General features: G+C 37.2%; 1 protein-coding gene across 1 annotated transcript in view; it reads right to left on the bottom strand.

Annotated features, from left to right (window-relative positions):
• Positions 1-216: 216 nt before the first annotated feature.
• Positions 217-20,089, bottom strand: part of CNIH3 (cornichon family AMPA receptor auxiliary protein 3) — a 42,621-nt gene continuing 22,748 nt past the window's right edge. The window contains exons 2-6 of the mRNA XM_068676099.1: positions 19,411-19,479; positions 18,241-18,288; positions 4,782-4,894; positions 2,464-2,607; positions 217-258 (exon numbers count right to left, since the gene is read on the bottom strand). Of these exons, the coding sequence (XP_068532200.1) occupies positions 231-258; positions 2,464-2,607; positions 4,782-4,894; positions 18,241-18,288; positions 19,411-19,479 (402 nt within the window). The 3' untranslated portion in view covers positions 217-230. The remainder of the gene's footprint in view (positions 259-2,463; positions 2,608-4,781; positions 4,895-18,240; positions 18,289-19,410; positions 19,480-20,089) is intronic.

Below are 20,089 nucleotides of genomic sequence, written 5' to 3'. Positions count from 1 at the left end.
CAAAAGATAAACACAGTTAACTCAGCCATTCTTCATGGTACTCTGCTTCTTCTGGATCTCTCTTTCACATACTTTATTTACTTCTTGGGTTCAAAGTCTTCCTCATTTTTTTTCCTTTTTTTTTTTTTTCTCATGCATCACTTGGTTCACTCACCCTTGTACCTCCACAGCCTTTGTTGTTTTCAGTCTTCAATGGTATTTCAGTTGGTATACTTCTGATGGTATTTCAGTTAAGAGCTCACCAAAGTGTAGATCATGCTGAATGTAAAAGAAAGACACAATATGAAAGTATCCTTTTGAGGCATACAGAGCACTTTGATTTTTATAACTCTTTACTGTCTGTTCCTCAGGTCTGACTGTAGTGGCCTATGCCTTCCTTTGCATTACTTCCATCTCTCTAGAGCATCTTAATTATGGTGCATTCAAGATGGGTATCAAAAAGCTCTCAAGAAATAACAAATTCATTAGTGACATCCTACTGCACCACAAGCTGTGTTTGAGCTTATTAAAGTGTGGTCTGATGTCTGAATTTGAACAGAGGAGAAACAAAACCATTTTGCTTTAGCACATTTGATCTTTAGAACTTCAACCAGCAACTCTCAGCAGGGCAGGTATGGTTTCCCATGAAACTAGACTGTTTTCTTTCCATTGGAAAAATTCTATGCAGTAGAACAAAAAAATGCAGACACTAGCTGGAGTGAATACATAGCTGTTAAGGGCAACTTTGAAAAGTGAAGAATTCATAGTGTTTTTACTACAGTTCTAATTTTCTTAATACTCAGGAAAGCACAGCAAAAGTGAATATAATTAATACTTTTTTATTTAGGACCAGGCGGTGACCTTTGGCTTATGTAGTCACATTCCAGAACAAAGGGAAGCACAGCTCAGCACAATAATTTAGTCCCAGCAGAAATGCTAGATGACACCACGCAGCTGTCTTTGATAAGAGTCTTTTAGCCTACAGAACATGGGGTTAAAATGCTCCTTCCTCTATTCATGCCTCGCCATCTCTTCTTGCCTCTGCAAAGAGGTCTGGCAGGCAAAGACACTCAGCCCAAACACACAGAGCTACTGTATGCAAAGCTCCTGCTTAGATCCTAATGCCCCATCCATCTCAGTGTGAGTTAGGCACCTATCAGATTCTGTGGGTCTGGTCCCTTCTACCTTCTTTTTTCCCCTCCCAAATATGCACGCACACACACATACATGTGCATATGTGGCCAGAAAACTCTGTTGTCAGTGGTATTTAAAAGTAACATTAAGAAACATCAACCTGCAGCAATGACTCCTGAAGGTAAGATGAACAACAGAACAAATAACAGACCAGTGATCAAAGGAGAAGTGACATTTATCTTTTTCCACCATTGTACAAACCTACCATATAGAAGGACTACTGCACACAGTTCTGGCTTGAAGAGGTGTTCTATGCAAATACATTATTAAAGGAGTAGAAAAAAGGCATCTTAAAAACAACACCTCCATCTAAATTGTGTTATTCTTTGTTGTCAAGTAGTTGTATGGTGTGATTACAGGGGTGACTAAAAGCACAGGAATTCTACCAAAGGTCTTAAATACGTTCCTCACATAGTCTTCCACTGGACATTTGCAACTGTGCATTAAGGACATCTGACAACTAAAAGGGGTAGGGGAATGACTGGGGTGCAGATCTCCAAGAATGTCCTTCAAGTAGGGTTTTGCAGCACACACAGGCTTAACCTCATCATGAAAGGGAGGTCTGTAGGAATGACGGCAAGCATGGTGCATCCAGCACTCCTACTCACCATCTACCTACTCGTTTGCTTACTGTCTTGAGCATCACTATGCAGGCAGCCTGTGAACTGCCTGTGAGAATATGCCTGGTGAACCTCACCTGTCAGACTCAGCACAGTCTGGAAGGCATGCTTCCAGCTGTACTGAACAGCCTGTGATGCAGCAATGGGAAATACACTTTTCAGGTACTGCATTCAGACTGGCTTATAGAAAATGTGGGAAACACATCAGCGAATGCTCTGTGCTAAATTCTATGCTAACAAGCTGCGCCAGTGCACTGGTTAGCACAGGAGGACCTCATACTCTTTTGAAGTGTAAGAAAAAGAAAAATCACAACAGAGAAATTGACCCTAAAACTGTACATTATAATATTTATTTGATATAATGTCATGTCACAACACGTATTCTTTCACACATCCTAAGAGACTATGCAGAAGAGCAAATTGTTTTTTCCCTTGGGTTGGTCCTTGGGCCTGGCTCAGGCTTGAGATAAATGCTTAATATTCTGTACTGAATTGTTCACAGATTTAAGTATGTGTTGCTGTAAGCGGGTATGCTTTCCTGAATCAAGATCAGAAGCAGTTTTGTAGAACTAAGGAAACAGGCCCATTTTTTTCCATCCATTCCTAAATGCAATTTCACACATCAAATGAAAAGCAGCTGCTATTCCCTTAGTGAAATGACCAGACTTACCAGTAAAGATAGTAGAAGAAAGAAAGGAGATAGAAAGCTAGCTTACACCAGGCCTCTTTTTGACAGTAACTCAAGGTATCTGCATTCATGACTGCGGGTGGATCATATGCTAGTTCTGAACTATCTGCTGGGCAACGAAAATACCTGAAAGAGAAGGAGAAGACACCTGAAATGACTCTGTTACATGCTGAATTAAATATGTCCTGAATTAAATATGTCACTGTTCTGATCACCATCTCAGAAGAAAACAGTCTTCCAAGATACAGGAGGAACTTTCCTCTCTTTTTCAAGCCCCTGTTTCTGGACAGTGTTAAAATCAGGATACTAGTCTAAGCAGACTGTTCTTTCAGAACAAGTGATTCATGAATGCAGACTTTCTATACTCTGTTATTTTTTTAGATTGAAACATTCCCCCTGCCTATATAGTTCTTTCTGGCTTACTCACTCACTAGAAACTTACATATTGAGTGACAATATGTAGCAGTCTGTGATCACAGCATGGAGGAAAGATTACTGGGCTTTAACTGCATCTACATAACCGATTTCAGATATGATGGAAGGTGACAGCCTCAACCAATTTATAGCTCAGTTTCTCCAATTCTGAAAAGGAAAAAGGCAATGTGGAGTAATATGAGTTGGCTGACTAGTGTTTTCTACACATAGCACTGCTTAAAAATATATTATCCAAATAATTCTTATTGCAAAATGTTTTTCTTCTTACATAGGAGAAACTTTTAATTATTCTCAGTAATGACTGGATGCTTGAGAAAATCACGATGAAATGTTTTTTCGTTAGTGGTGTTTGTGGTTCTTTTGTTTTGTTTTGTTTTGTTTTTTTAAAGGGAGTTTTTGTCTCAGTTACTTTGCAGCAAAAAGCAAAAGCAAGCCATAAAAAGAAAAGCCTGAACACAGTAAATGAACTGCTTTAAGGTTTGCACAGATCAGATGAAATACTGTTATTTCTATTGCTTTGAAATGGTAATTAACTACTGAAAATTGCTGGGATTGCTTACAGATGGATAAACAGATATATGAACAGATAAATATAAAATCCCCATACAAGTCACCAGCTGCAAACTTTGAAATCAAAAGTTCTCCTAATAACCTTGCCTTCCTCCTTTCTTCCTTTCTAAAATTTGTCACATCCACTTACAATCTCTAATAACACTGCAAAGCTTTTACGCTACAGATGAAATCCTTACTTAATTATCTTTTTGGAATGAAGGTATTACACAATTATCTTCCCATGGTTTTGTGTAGAAATTTACACAATGAACCCAAAACTGTCTGTGGCTAAAACTGAAAAAAAAAAAAAAAAAAAAAAAAAAGTGGTATTTATAGCAATACATATGGAGAACCACAGAAGTATATCCAAAGAAGCATATCCATTATTTCAAGTCTGACCATTTCCAGCTTGCACATAAAATAACTTTTTTTTTTTTAAATTTCAAAACAATATTATTGTCACACTTCTATTGTTAATCTTTGAAAAACACCATGAAACACTACTATTGCACCCAACAAAAAAGCATTCATAGCTTCATTAAGCTTTCTGAGAACTTATGCTGTCACTCTAACTTTGGGATGATACACCCCACCATACGATGGTGCATTACTACCAAGTTTTGCAGAAAACAGTGTAAAAAAGCTACTACTTTTCAGTTCCTAGCTAACATACTGGTACTGGCTTCTTTACAAAATTATTCTTCAAGCTACTTCACAACAGTAGTTGCTTCAAGAGTCTGTTAGAGAGCCTTCTCATGCAGAACATAAATTCTGTGCTATACAGCAAGAAGCAACTTACTTTATAATGCAAAAACATGTAAGGGTATCAGAGCAGATGAGAAGCAAAATTCTCTCAACTTTCCCAGTCTCTATACCATGAATCCAGTGGAAAGGTTTCCTTGCCAAGGCTGAATGAATAGGTACAAGATCTTTTGGACATGAACTGTCTTACAGCTCCTAGCCTGTGAAGCATTTAGTGCCTCACTGAGTTAAATTTCCAGACTCCAGCCTATTTCAGGTCAAGTTTTTATTTGGTTGTGGTGACGGCATCCTGACACCACTGGGAATATCTAAGTGGCTATTTAAATGTGGCTATTTAAAACCACATTTAGGTATTATGACTTTTCACATCTAATCATGCACAAAAAATATATATATTTTTTTTCCTCTGGAAACTTTAGTCTTAGCTGCTTTTAGACAAACACTTTTAGGCCTTTCTCCTATCACTGCAATTCATAGTTCATACAATCATCATGGGGGATGAGTTGGAAAATAAGGCTAACAAGCAGTCAGCATGTAAAGGGTGGGCTTACCTCCAGAAGTGATAAAAAAGCAGAGGAACATTTAACCCCAGTGTGAGCCATTCTTGGGCACACAAAAACATTATGCAGAAAAGGCTATGGATAGAGTACTCCGGCAACACCAGCTAAAAGGAACAGAAATAACAGATGTCAGTAAAACATCTCCATGATTTTACTCATTAGTTTTGTGGAAGACAAACCATCTCTGCAAATCTCCAGTGTGTCTGTCCCCAGACGTACCTCAGCTGACAGACAGCGTAGCTAAGAGCAATAAGCATGAGGCACAGTGACAGGCTTGTCCTGGTTCTAATCCTGACTGTACACCAGGGGCTTGTTGAGAGGCATGGGACAAATCTTTTGCTGTCTTACCAGGTGCTCCACATTCCTGTCTACAGAACATACATCATGTTACTGCCTACCTCACGGAAGCATTGTGAAACTAAGCGAGAACATTTCTATCAAAGAGGTCTTAAAGAGATAAGTTTTATTACTGATGCATTTGAAAAGAAAATAATTAAACCATTATTGAAGCTTCACATCTACATTGCAGGAGTATCCTTGGAAAAACAGAAGGCTGCTTCTACCTTTCTGATATGTTATAAACATCCTAAAGATATCAAATCCATTACGAGGTTAGTGTTGTGAGCTAAAACTCACTAAGACAGGAAACTCACTTCCTTGGTAAATCCATGGCTCCCCACACTACTTGTTTCAGACCAAGATGATTCTTTCTATTAAAAGAGAAAGTGAGTGGGCAGCTGGCAGAAACAGAAATTCATGTGATGTTGATTCAGAGTACTTATTTCTAAAGGCATCTTACTTTTTCCACTCTTTCCCCCTTTCTTATCTGGCTTTCTTCTGTAGTTTTCTTCTGATGCCTTTTTCTCAGAAACCTGTTCTTTTATGTCTTTGTTCAAGTCATAAAAGAGACCAACTTACAGCATTATACATTTCTCAAAGCTAGACAATCCCATACACAGTTCATCTGCATCCCTTGCTGTGTCTTGAAGCCACAGCAGCCAAAGTTAAACCACAAAAAGCATTTGGCAGGCTTCTTTTGATGTCAATGCATTTTTGTCTGTCAAATGGTTAAAGTAAGCCCTGCTACTAGAAACAATGAAAAGCCCACTCTACAGCTAGTCCCAGCTCCTACCTACTCCTGTACAGCTGTGCTGCAATGAATTCAATGGTTTTAGGACTTCTTCCACTTCCCATGGAACACATTTTTTTACTTTCATTTACCTTCACTGCTTGAAGTAGTTAATACATTTGGATATCTCTATGTCTATGCCTTCCACTTAAACATTCTCAAAAGCTTATTTTATGGGCATGACAAATCATGATACAATTACATAGTGTAGATTCCAGATGGCAGTTATTTATCACTGCTGCATTTTTTTTCATTTTCAGAATGTGATTTACAACATGACTATAACCTTTACCAAGACAATGATTCATCCTTGCCACAAATTGCAGATAAGAAAGGTCTTAAAGTTGGATGTCTACCCACTAAGCATCACAGCACCTAAGAGCCTGTTACATCGTTATCACACACTTTTGATTTTGATTTTGATTTCTGATTCCAATACAGCCCACAAACTTAGCAAAAACATAACCCTGGTGTTTGATCAGGGGGCTGGCTGGTAATAACAGGGAAGGAAACCCGTGGTGGAAATTTATGAGGAGCTTAAAAACAAAACAAAACAAAAATTCAGCTGTGAAGCTAGAAATAAAAGACAGGAAGCAGTGGAGAACAGACTCACTTTCCAGTCACAGTTTCCAGTGTCTATGAAATCTACCTGTACTTTTGACAGAATAACAAATTGGTCATTTTGTCACCCTTGTCTTGGAGTGATATTTTTGCGTGGACATAAATAAATACAGGATCAATGCTGATCACAGTTTCTGAAGATAAATCATGGAAAAAAGCCATCAAACACCAGCCTGCAAGCCAATTATAGTTTATATTCAAGTGATTTAGCCAAGAAACTAAATCTGAAAGCAAGGGAAAGTGAAAGCATAAAGCTTATAAAGACACTAACAGCAAGGCTTGTGAGGAATAGTAAGCTGAATAGATGAATAACTACAAAACCAAAAAACACCCAAACCAACAGTGCCTTAGTAATTGGCTGGAAGGATTATCCTGCAGTTCGACCCAAATGTCCTCTGAAATGGAAACTTTCAGTCAACTTTAGCAAATACGAGATTCAGCTCCTGGAGGGAAGGAAGGTGGTTTAGAAATAAGCAACAGTCAATCCTTATCATTTCTGCCAAGGTGGTCCATTACAATAGAAATTTATGTGGTATGCAGAGCAGTGCAACAGGAATCAAGATCTTTTATTCATTTCTGGGACAGCATATGAAATTGTCAGATGGTAAATACGTTACGATATAAACAGTATGATTCTATTTTGAACCAGGAACACTCTGATTCAGATAACAAACTGCTTTTTGACACAGGTCAAGATAAAGTCTGCAGACAGCTACAGAATACAGAGTTGGAGGGGAAACTGGCAAAAAAAGACTAGTTCTCAAAAGCTGCAATTTGGTCACCTTGAGCCCCAAGCTAATGAATGGCTTTACAAATTTATCACTAGAAATTCTGCTGGCTGACATTTATCTGTGGGAAATCATGGAAAAGCCTGAAAAGGCAGTCAGTTTCCAGGCCAAAATTCTGGTACTCACAAACACCTTTCACTACAATGTAAGCAAGGAAAAGAAACTACTATACATTTCTATGTATGCTCTGATGTGTATACTTAAGTAAATATTTATATCAGGAAACATTAAAAATCCTTATTCATAATCCATAATTTGCATTTCAAATGTAAAGTCTTAGGTAGATACCATATCATTATCATCCCACCATTAACTGGGGACAAATGTTTTCTCCCTTATTGCTTTCTGGAATCCTGCTATTCTTCATCCAGCACAATTCCAACCTAGATGATTCTGTGATTCTGTGATCCCATGATGTGCAATTGAATTAAGAACCATGTGGCATATTTGAAGAAAATGGTCTGAAAAAGCCTGATATTAAAGGGGAGGTTTTTGTAGGAGATAAATGTTCTCTCCAGTCTCAGTTACCTTCAAAACTAAGTTAAAGGCAGTCATATCAAATACAAGCAAACTTTGCTGAGTGACTGCCAGCATGCCAATGGTCTTGTTGCCCCTACAGGCAGGACTGAGCCTTGCCAGCCATGCTTCAGGGATTGTCTGGCTTGATTTAGTCATGATTTTTCTTTCCTTCTTTTAACTTAGAAGTGTTGGGGAAATGCTTTAATCTACAAGTGCTCTAGGGCTGTAAATCAAGCTTTGGCACTAGTTCTGCTAAAAGGATCTTTTCAAGGGGTAGTGGCACAGTTCTGGTCTTCTTCCTTCTTGCATAATAAAAATGATAAAATTGGGACAATAAATGAAAGCAAAGTTAATTCACACTCCGTGAATTGTGGAGAAATATATTATTATTCACTTGCTTCACTAGTAAATTTCAATTTGCAGATCTGCAAGAAGGAGGGGTGGGAACTGTCCAGGCATCTGTAACTAATACCTACTTGTGTTAGAGGTTAACTGTCAGGTTGCCTTAAAATATCTGCAATTTATAATGTTTATTAAAGGAGAATGAGGCTCTGGGTTCTTATTTTAGATGTGATTATCTACCGAAATTCTTTATTTTGTGTACCTAGTACTAACAATTAAGCTATGAGCTTTATAAAACATGTACTTTCTTACCAAATTTACCAAGATTATCAAGGGACAGGAGCACCTCTCCTGTGAGGAGAGGCTGAGAAAGCTGGGACTGTTCAGCCTGGAGAAGAGGAGATTCGGGGGGAGGGGGGGCTTACCTATCTGTGTAAATACCTGAAGGGAGGGTGCAAAGAAGATGGAGCCAGGCTCTTTTCCGCAGTGCCAGGAATGCCAGGACAAGAGGCAATGGGCACAAACTGGAACACAAGAGGTTCCATCTAAACATCAGGAATCACTTCCCTACTGTACAAGTGACAGAGCACTGGCACAGGTTGCCCAGGGAGGCTGTGGGCAATGTTCAAAAGCTGTCTGGACATAGTCCTTGGCAGCCTGCTCTAGGTCTTCCTGCTAGAGCAGTGGGATTGGACCAGATGACCTCCAGAGCTCCCTTCTAACCTAAACCATTCTGTGATCGTGTGAGTAAAATTCAATATATCCTCATACACAGTAGTGTATGTGCACACATATGTGCACATGTAGGTAGTTTCTAATTACAAAGAAAGTAAGTCAGGCTTTGCTGTGTGTAGACACCAAGATTTGGCTGAACTAAAGCATGGGAAAATGAAAGCTGAAGCTAACACCTCTCGGCAGCTTCTTTGTGTTTATCGGACTACAACGTCATCTGAAGATCTCAGCTGCATAAGAGCATCTCTCAGGAAGCTCAGTCCAAAATAATTTTGTTCAGTTTCCTATTCCCTGAATATATTCTGTTGTTCTTCTACAAAAAAACAATCACATCTTTTCCTGTAAGTACTCTTCCTCCTTATTCTGTTTATTACATATGACTACCTCCTTCCCAAATGCAATTTGCTCTTACAGAACACTATATATCATTTTCTCATGGAATGACTCCTACAGCTTGGCTCACCAGTGAATATGGCACATAAAATACCTCTCAGAAACCAAAACTGGGAAGATATAGCAGTATGAATAGTAATCAGTGCCCTTCACCAGTGCAATTACATTCTCACACTACATAAATTGTAACAAGTGAATCAAACTGCTTTCTCAGTCACTGTTAAGTAACTAAAACATCAAAAACTCATACTCCTGTCAAGTATTTTGTTTTGGCCCAATACTCCTGAATGCAAAATAATAATAATGCTCACAGAATCACTTTTTTTTTTTTTTTTTTCTCCAAGAAGTCTCCATCTATGTAGCCTAGCCTCCATCCTGTGTCCATAAATGTACCATCGTACCCATAGATTGGCAACTGTTAGACAAAGTAATGCTGCTTTACCCAGTAGTTAGTGCTGCTGCAGCTGCTTCTGCCAAAGGATGCAGCTTCTGCAGCTTGTCTCTAGCTAGGGTCATCAGCCTATCATCTTCATCATCAATCTGTTCACTGGAACAAGTTTCCCAGAGAAGTTGTGGATGCCCCCTCTCTGGAAGTGCTTAAGGCTAGGTTGAATGGGGCTTTGAAAAACTTTGTCTAGTGGGAGGTGTCCCTGCCCATAGCATACCCATAGAGGATCCTGAAGGGTTCCTTCCAAGCCAAATCACTCTATGAAGTGGATGAAAGAAAAAGCTTTTCCACTCTGGGACGTGAAGAGCATCAAGGAATACCAGTCAGTAAGGCAGATCTGCTGTGATCTAAGATGTGGTACCTTCACAAACTTTTTTTTTTTTTTTTTTTAAAGTTAATTCAGAACCTGTAACAGAAGCTGGGTTAGCAACCCTGGAGTGTGAACCTCAAATTTTGACAACACTGACATGGAACAGGGTAACAAATTCTTTCTTGCCCTACCTCATTCCTATGTTTCAGATATAACCAGAGAGTACAGCCCACAACTGGGTTATTCAAGAGTTCATTCCATCTTTACCTGTTCTCCTGAGACTGGTGAGAATAACAATACCACAGCTGCTCATTAAGATCCAGAAAACCAGCACCTCATTTCACAGATAGGTCAATGAATGCAGAATTCTTAGTGATCATTAAAATGAAGCTCAGCCATCTGCATAGTACAGGAAGGGCCCCCGGGCTTTTTCCTTGGGGTCTGCCTAAAATTGACAGTTTTGTAAATACTGAGAACTAACTGTTCACTAAAGTTTCCATATCTGGATTTTAAAGGCTGTCAGTCTGAGGAAGTAGATTTGGTACAGTGCAGAGCTGGTAAAGAAGATTCCTGCCCTGCTATCCTAACAGCTTTATTGGAAACTTCAGCATCTGAATGCAAGGTAGGACATTTAACTCCCACTTGAAACAGTTTCTATTCATATAACAGATAAAATGCAAAATAATTTCACTATATTTTTAGCTATTGTGGTGGTTGTTTTTTTTTTTGGTAATTGCAAGGAGGCTTTATAGGGTCTGAATCTGACTTAAATACACAGTGAACATTCTGCTAAACATAAGTAAATTTTGATTTAACCCCAATTTCTTTAGTTTCATTAAAATGTAAGTATTTATTTTATTGCATACTAAATTAAAGAAAATATGGTCTATTAGGAAGTCATATTTTGCCAGTATCTTCAACAGAGCTCTGAGAGGCAGATACCCTCAGCAGCTGATAATTCTCTTCTAGGCGTACATTACAGACAACTGTTATTCACATACATTTTTGCTGCATCTTCAGTCTTATTCTACCATTTCTTGTGATGTTTAGATACTGTAAGGGCATATGCTTACATATCCTCCAGAGCAGTACTGGAAAGAAGTTGAATTGTAGTGGTTGTCTATTACAAGGTAATACTTTTTTAACACTTTGATGATTGAATAAACTTTTAAAATATGAAAGTAACTGCAAAATACAGTTGGTTAATCTGAAATAGTTTTATATGTAAATATTTTCTTGAGCAATAACATTAAGAGTAAACATGCATATGGATATATCCAAAGGATATATCAGTTTTCATCAGGCATTGCACTGGCAAATCTTACTTCCTCCCTGGAATAAAAAGAGAGTAAAAGCCAAACTGTGACTGAGGCTTGCAGTAGGCTTACAACTTTCCTTATCATCCAGTGCTGCTTTGAACACCTGTGCAGGCACAGCAGGATATAACTTTTCGTTATCCTCCATTGAGTGCACAGACATTCTTAGGTAATGATTACTAAAAATACAATTATTATGTTCTAACATTTGAAAAATGCTGAATTCCGGAACTTGTAAATTTGACTAAAGATAGTGCTGGCAAAATTCTCATAATAAATGAATGACACAATGAACATAATAAATGAATGTCAGTAGTGAATGAATAACCTGCCAGAAATACTATACTTCCCCTAAGTTCTTAAGTCCTATATGTTTCCTTTTCCCAAGTATAACTCTCTATTCTAGCCTTTTAAGATGTCATAATTAGGACACTTTAACTGAGATGGCAGCAGATAAGTTTATTCAGGAGGCTGAATGCCAAAACTCAAACATAAAGGAGCCTTTCCTACCATGGTATTGCATGCTGACTAGTATTCATAGAACAGGAAGAAGAAAACAAAACAAAACAAAACAAAACAAAACAACAACAACAACAAAACAACAACAACAAACAAAAGGACAATTTTGTGTATGCTGCAATTTTATTGCAAGTTTCAGGGAAAATCATTTTGTCCCTCATATTTCAGGATGCAAACAAAACTCCACCCAGGCCTGCTGATACAAATGCGAATCTCTATCAACATGTAAACTCCATCCTCTTTTAGGCAAGCTGCAGAAAACAATTAAACCAACACCGAGCTAGTGAAAGTGTGTGGTATTTCAGTTCAAAGTATTTTATTTGCTTTTCCTATATCGCTACTTCCCCTGCCAAGCTGTATTTGCTTTTGGAAACTGAGAACAGCCCCACTGTTTAATAAAAAGTAAATTTTAAATTTATCTCATGCCTCTTCTTACAAGAGATGCTGTAGCAGAATTGTTTATAAATAAATCATCCATAAGACATGATTTCCATAAACTAAAATGTGTTTACTAATATATTTTAGCTAACTTGAAATTTTGTTTAGAGTGTAAAAAGTTACTCATTCCTAATGTAAAAATACCTTGTCAATGACTCTGAGGGCCAGAAGAAAGCTAACTTTAACATGCAACAGCAATGTAGCACTATCTTCCAAATAAGTAGTGAGCATGGAAGTGCACACTTAGCAGTTTTCTGTCTCTCACAGACTCTAATGTACTTTAAATATTCCTAGGTCACTTCAAACAAAAGAGATCTTAAGTGAATTTAGTTTTATGAAAGTCACAGGACTGACAGTCCAAGTTCTCACTGACAGAATCTGCACGGCATGGCAGATCACATCCCAACTACATCCTAACCTATCTGCAGATCTAAATAATGCTTTAGAAACAACAATAACCTTTATTCTAATGCGTGTCTGCAATCTCTAGAATTTCTTCTGAGGCAGTTTATGAGCTAAAAAATGGTAAGCAACAAACACGAAGTCAAACCCTTCCTAAATCCAGAGATGTTCACTTTCTGATATAAACCAGCTCTGCTTTGAACCACTGAATTGCAGTTCAAGGATGAGAGAGAGAGATGGGAGATGATTATGATAAAATAATTTTTAAAATACGTAGCTGTTACATAAATCACTTCATATAGAGCAATGCCTGCTTGGGTACAAGTACAAGCTTCTACATTGCACTGAGTCACAGGGAGACGAAGTATTGAGTATGTATCTGATCACTGCAAAATGTTTGCTACATACATAATCCTATATTCATTCTTCAGAAGTTACCCACACTATCTTTTGATTAGGGTTTATGCTCCCAATCACTCAGTAGGAAGGGTCTCCTGAAAGTTTTCCTACTGCCCAGATAATTAGTCAAACTCAGCAGTTCCATTGTACTGATGTGGTAAGAAAAGAGGGAGCATTAGATACATCAAGAAATACAATATGCATTCAGAAGACAGTAACAATGATGAAGTCCTTGGTCTCTAATGAAAGCGGACAAAGTTCATGTGCTCCATCACTGCAACAGTCACTGCTAATGGACAAAATGTCACGCGGTGCCATTTTTTGTTCTCTTTGTGATCTTTCTTACAGCAGCAATCATCAGAACTCTGGACACATGAGCCTCTTTGTCCTGTGAGGCAGCATACCAGTACTATTTCCACAGCCAAAATACCTCTTGACTAGGCAAGGCTGTTTTCCTCACAGGACGAGGGGGAATGGGCTAAAGTTACGCCAGGGGAGTTTTAGGTTAGATGTTAGGAAGAATTTCTTTACTGAAAGGGTTGTGAGGCATTGGAATGGGCTGCCCAGGGAGGTGGTGGAGTCACCATCCCTGGAAGTCTTCAAAAGACGTTTAGATGTAGAGCTTAGGGATATGGTTTAGTGGGGACTGTTAGTTTTAGGTCAGAGGTTGGACTCGATGATCTTGAGGTCTCTTCCAACCTAGAAATTCTGTGATTCTGTGATAATACATGCACATAGACTTCAAAGACAAAATGCTCACTACTGGTTGGGAGGTGCTGAATATAATGCATAATGTATGCCAGTAACCTGGTGTATACCTACCCTGCAGAGGCAGTGCAAGTATCTTTTGCTTAAGCTGAGTTAATTCTCTAGTGTGGCTATACTGAAATGTTTTTGGTGATTTTTTTTTACCATCAAGTCTAACCAAACGGGGAGTTAAAACATCTTTACTGAAGTTGTTAAAAAAGAAAAATAAATAAATAAATAAATAATAAATATATATATAGTACAATGAAAGGCACAGCTATTGCTGCTATTCCCCCAAATTTATTTTGTAACAAATTGGCCTATTGCTGCAGCTTCTTGTAGATGGATTTGTTCTTTCAAATCCATGAAAGAAGTATGATTCCTTCTTACATACAGATGGTTACACACCACTTTAAAAACCCCATCAAATTTGCTGAATTTATTTATACAGACTTACATTAAGCATTTTAATGAACCATGCAATAGGCTTACTGAAGTACCCTGCTAATAGCTATCAGCATGGTGACTGGCTAAAAGAATGTAACAGATCTATAAAACCATAAATCCATGATGAAACAATCAATCAACATATGCAGAAATACACACTATAAATCTGAGACATTATCTGAAGCTTGTTGGTGACCACAAAGCAAAACAATGGAAGAATCGATTAATGTAATAACCAACAAATTTACCAAGAAGAACAGAATATGAACAGTCAATTGAAATCAGCTACCGTGACACCTGATACTCTTCAAAGGACTACGTCCACTACAGCTGCTGCATGCAAAGAATGTTATGAGCTACTGGTTGGTGAAGGTCTGGAACCTAACAAAGTCCAAGTACAAAAAATTATTTCATATAACAATTGCTGTAGTGCACATTGGCCAACCTCCTTCATCTAAATCATTCAGTAAAGGTGCCAGCAGCAAGAAAAGATAGGGCTATTTACTAAAAATGCTGACTTGCCATAATATTTTCTACATGTGAACCAGAACCTCCATACTCAGAAAATTATGTTTTCATTCATTAAGAAAATACTAAAACCAGATACAAACCTTGTTTCCTCTTAACTGCTCCAGAGAACTCAAAGTTTCACTGAACAATTTATTTTTATTTTTTCAAGATCTGAGTATGTGCATTCAATACTGACAAACAGGCGTGACACAGTCACAGCATCAAGTTTTGTCTTCTTTGACATGCTCCAAGTGCAGTTAATCTATGTCAAGCTCATAACCATTCAAGAATCTGATTACTTATGCTTCTGAATTACTTCTCTTTCCATACATTTAAGTTATTTTGACTTTTTGTTTTAAACAGAATACTTACATATGAAAGAATACCTAAATAAATTGTACACAGAGACTCAAGTGTTTGGAATTATATATTATGCTCACTAAGTTTTACTTTTTACTTACTGTATCTCAGTCTGAATTGAATGCTTTCTGGAATTGCTCTTTAAGGTAACATTGGTTTTGATAAATAACCAAAACCTGTAAATACAGTGAAAGATGATTGTGATACGTACTAGGGAGTATACGATGGAATATAAATTGAAAAGATAGATGCTGGTTGACAGCCAAGCTGAACATGAGCCAGCAGTGGGCCCAGAAGGTCAAGAAGGCCAATGGCATCCAGGCCTGCATCAGAAATAGTATGGTCAACAGGACAAGGGGAATGTCTGTCCTCTTGTACATGGTGCTGGTGAGACTGCACCTCAATTACTGTGTTCAGTTTTGGGCCCCTCACTGCATGAAGGATATTGGTCTTTTTATATATAATATTGGTGAAGGATATAGGTCTTTTCCAACCTAAATGATTCTATAATTTTATTTTTGCAAAGCTGTAAAAAACAGAATTGTATCTAGTAAACACCACAACATGTACATGATACATTTCCACCACTAGTACCCTAGAAATGTGACAGAGGTACTAGAAGCTCTAGAGCTTCTAGCTCTACTAGAAATGTGACAGAGGTACTAGAAGAGACCAAGCATTGGCAGTTATCAGCCTCCTGACTAAAATAATAGTACTTGCTTCAAAAGGCATTAAGTGAAGATATTTTTATTTTTAAATACCCAGCTACTGATTTACATTCCACTCTTGTTGTTGCTCATGCTAGTAATGGAGTATTGAACAAGCTGTAAGTTTTGTTATTCAAAAGTTGTCCTTGCATATTTTTTTGTCTGCCGTTTTTTATTTTTTCTTGACAGTTGAAGTTCATCTGAAACATCTTTGAGATTAATATCAGCTTGTCTATCATTAGATTTCTTGATGAATTTGCTCCCTTCCACTCACTCCTTCAGGACGAACCTCCCCCCCCCAACAAAGGAAAAAAAAAAAAAAAGACACCACCACAAAAAAAAAAAAAAATATATATATATATATTATATATATAAATAAATATGGAAAATGTAACTGAATTATACAGTATCTGGTAACATATCAAGTACCTGGTCACAGTTTGTTAATAATCTTCTCCAAGTATTTTGGAGATAAAACAAAAAATCCATCCTTAAACTCATTAGTATCATTTGTATGGCATATTGTACCCCTATTTAGTAATTCCAATGAGCCCCTTCTAAAACCAGGCTATAATGAAACTGAACATATTTTTATAACCTACCTATAACCTCTTTTTTTTTTAAATTTACAACAGATCTTCATCATTAAGTTCTAATGTCATAAATAGTAATATAACACTATTTCCAAAGCCATTTAAAATAATTATCTGACTTCGTGACAGGGGAAAAAAGATACGTTGCTTTTTCATAGAAGGAGAAACAAACCTAAAGCCACACAATTTTATAATGAGGGATATATTTAGTGCTTGTAGATAGCATCTTAACTGCTGTCTTCCTGTATCTATACAACACTCAATTATTCACTGTTTTTGCCAGAATTTATCCCCAACAGTGAATACTTTATGCTACATAGTCTAAAGCTATTTTTAGTGACTGTCAGTTTTAAAGACTACAAATCTCTGTAGTTATTCCACCACCTTCTTCTTTCATATCATCTCTCAATTAAAATAAACGTATCCCCAAAGAACTTTGAAGACACTGAATTAACAAAATATGAGAACCAGAAGCAGCCAATCCCTTTTGAATACAGAATCTGTAATTAGTCAAAATGCTCCATTTTGCTGTTCACAAGAAGGCTGAGTCTCAATATTAATTAAATACTGATGAAGGCAAGGCACTCCCATGGGCTCACATATATTAATACATTACCACTCACCAGTTTCTTTATGGCAGATAAACTGTGACACAGCTTGAAAATAGCTGGCTGCCAATATGACAAAATGGAACGCTATTGGTGATAAGCATATTTTCTCTTCTTTTCACATCCCTAGTGTCTTAACCATGCTAAGTTCTTAAATGTGGCTTGCTCATAATGGTGCCAAACACATCTGTCTCAGGTTCTGACTGACCTGAGTCATTTCCTACATTCTGAGTGTGGTCACAACTAGATCTTTGGGTCATCCCAAGTGAGTATTTCCTAGCACTGGTTTTCCAAAAACTTCTAAGGATGGGGCCCTCAGCTTATTAAAAACATATCTGAATTTAGTTCTTAGCTTGATTAGGATGCAGTCAGCAGTCTGTACTTCAGTGATGACCTTTGTTAAGCAAAAACGCTGAATGATTTAGATGGCTCCATTACTATTCTGGTGAAGGCAATTTAGAGAAACTTGAATATATAAAGTGAAATATTTTGGAACTACGATTATTTTGACTTCATTGGTACAGAGTCAGGAGAACAATGAGTGTTTAAGAAAGCCCTCTTTCAATCTACAGAGGAAAGATGTAACCTGACCACATCAATCCTACAATTTATCAGCTCCTTCAACTCTCTCAGAAACTGAGGCACTCATCATCTCTGGCCAAATTAAAATAAATGGTGTATCAACTTTTAAATTCAGCCAAATAAAAAATGTAATTATTAAATATGTAGGTAATAAAATATTTAATTTATTAAATACCAAGCCCCTGTTCAAAAAAAAATAATAATCTAAAGCCTGTATTACAACACTATAAATCAAATGATAGGGCTATAAGCACCTCAAGCTGCAACTGCAAAATGATTCACCACCATCCAAAAGCATGTTCCAAAACTAATGGGCAGATGTTCTCGGGATTTATTTCTTATCTAGAAATCCTCTACTATGTCAACTTTTTATAATTTGTCTTACTCCATTCTAACAAGGTCATCATGACTTCCACTTCTGCAGTATAACTGAACCTTTCAACAGAATGAGGATTATTCAAAGAGCAAATGAATGTAGATAACCACTCGTTGGCTTTAATTCTCATGCAATTCACAAATCCTAGACTATTTTACACTCACTTTTCGCAGGAGGAAGCAAATACGCTCAATATTTCTCAGTCGCTCTCTCTGTCAAGAAAAAGTGGGGAAAAAGGTGGAAGATTAGGTAGTGTTATAAATTAAAGACAATATATTACAAGTACAAGGGGTCAAAATCATATTTTTTCATTGCAGAGAAGCTACACGTTATTAATCTGAACCAACAGTATTCACTTCTAATGTACTGCTTGCAAGTCAAAGGATCTACTCATTTCTAAGTTCCAATGTTATTTTGTCATCTGTTACTGGAAACAGCAGTATAAAAAGGAGGTTCATGTCTATGTTAGCCTTGAGTCAGAGGCTTCAACTTTTTTTTTTGAAGTCAACATTTGTGACTGGAGCCAATCTACAACACAGAGACTCGGCCTTGCATTTTCACGTATCCAACCTCTAGTTTTGAGATAAGTCTGAATGAAAAAAATAACTGAAAAGCTGATATAGCTGCCCTTCCACTATCACTAATAGTGTGTCTGAGCAACATGTGATATTATAATTTAACCCATTAGTGAATAATACCCATAATGTCCTAGAAATATCACTTTAAACAACAGATTTATTCATAAACACTAAAAGTAACTGTAATTAAGTACTTTGAGTCAAAAGATGCTCTAAGCTTGATCCACAGAAAGAAAACAAGTCAAAGTATGGTCTTCTTTAAATGGCTTATAATGAGAAATTCACTAGTAAAATCAGATTTCTCTCTGCATAACTGGGGTTAATCATGAGGGTATGTAGAAGGACAGTGGCCACTCCTTTAAGGGTCAAGGGCCCTTTTCTAAGGCAACAAGATAGTAAGGAAGGGAGGAAATGGTGGGAACCAAGTTCAGTCAGTCATACTAAGTTATAAGAGCATGTGAAAATGTAGGAATGTTTATTTCTACATTCTAAGGTAGGAGATTCTAAGGACTTCTAAGGTAGGAGATAATTGAACTTCCAAATATTTTTTCTTTTGCCTTCTTCAGCAAAAAGGAAAGCTATTAGCATAAAAAGCTTCTGTTTTCCTAAGACTAGCACAATAAATCAATTTTCCAAACTACAACTGTCTTCACAACAGGCTTTACCTTCCCTTCCACACTCATACTTTCACTGATAGCTCAGTGCACCTACCCATCTTTAGTAGCTGTTGCTTAGCACATCACTGGATGTACTTACTGCGTGGACTGGGTTGCATTGATCTATAGGGCTTTTGAAGTCTGTCCGTAGCTCATCAAAGGCAATTATCTGAAAAACAATTTTTTCAAACATTGTAATGAATGTTAATACAAATGCTTATTTTTCTGCTAGAGGCTAGTTAGATGTGTTGCCTCCCTTCCTGCCATTTCCTGAGAAAATTAGGGAACCTAGAGTCCTAATACACTCCTTTCGGAAACAGTTAAAACAAAATGTGGGCTACTTCTAAATATCAAACTTAAAATCCATTAATCCTTCTGTCTTTCTGTAAAACCACATCTGTATCCCTTTCAGCATTATTGTTTTCCGGGTTTCTTCCTTCCCATCTTCTTTCTCATCAGCTGGAATTCTTTCTCAAACTTTCAAAAGATGTAAAACTATTTTACAAATACATCTCGATGCTTGATGGAAATAGTTACTAGCTGCTTAACACACAGAGAAGCATCAGATGCACTATTCCAGGTTTAATGCATGCACAACAGATCCTTTTAAAAAAAGTTATTAAACCTACTTCAGACATTAATTCAGAATTAAGCTATATGTTTGCAAGCATATTCCTCAAAAGGTAAACTACTCTAGAGCAAAACATGTCCTTCCTAAATTCCAGTGGGTCTTAGAACATTTGCCTCAAATATCATTAAAAGAGAGAGGTCTTTTGCTC

Source organism: Anas acuta, chromosome 3, assembly GCF_963932015.1.
Source record: "Anas acuta chromosome 3, bAnaAcu1.1, whole genome shotgun sequence".
Classification (NCBI taxonomy): Eukaryota; Metazoa; Chordata; class Aves; order Anseriformes; family Anatidae; genus Anas; species Anas acuta.
The sequence above is the reverse complement of the archived record's forward strand: the minus strand, read 5'-3'. Positions and strand labels throughout refer to the sequence as shown.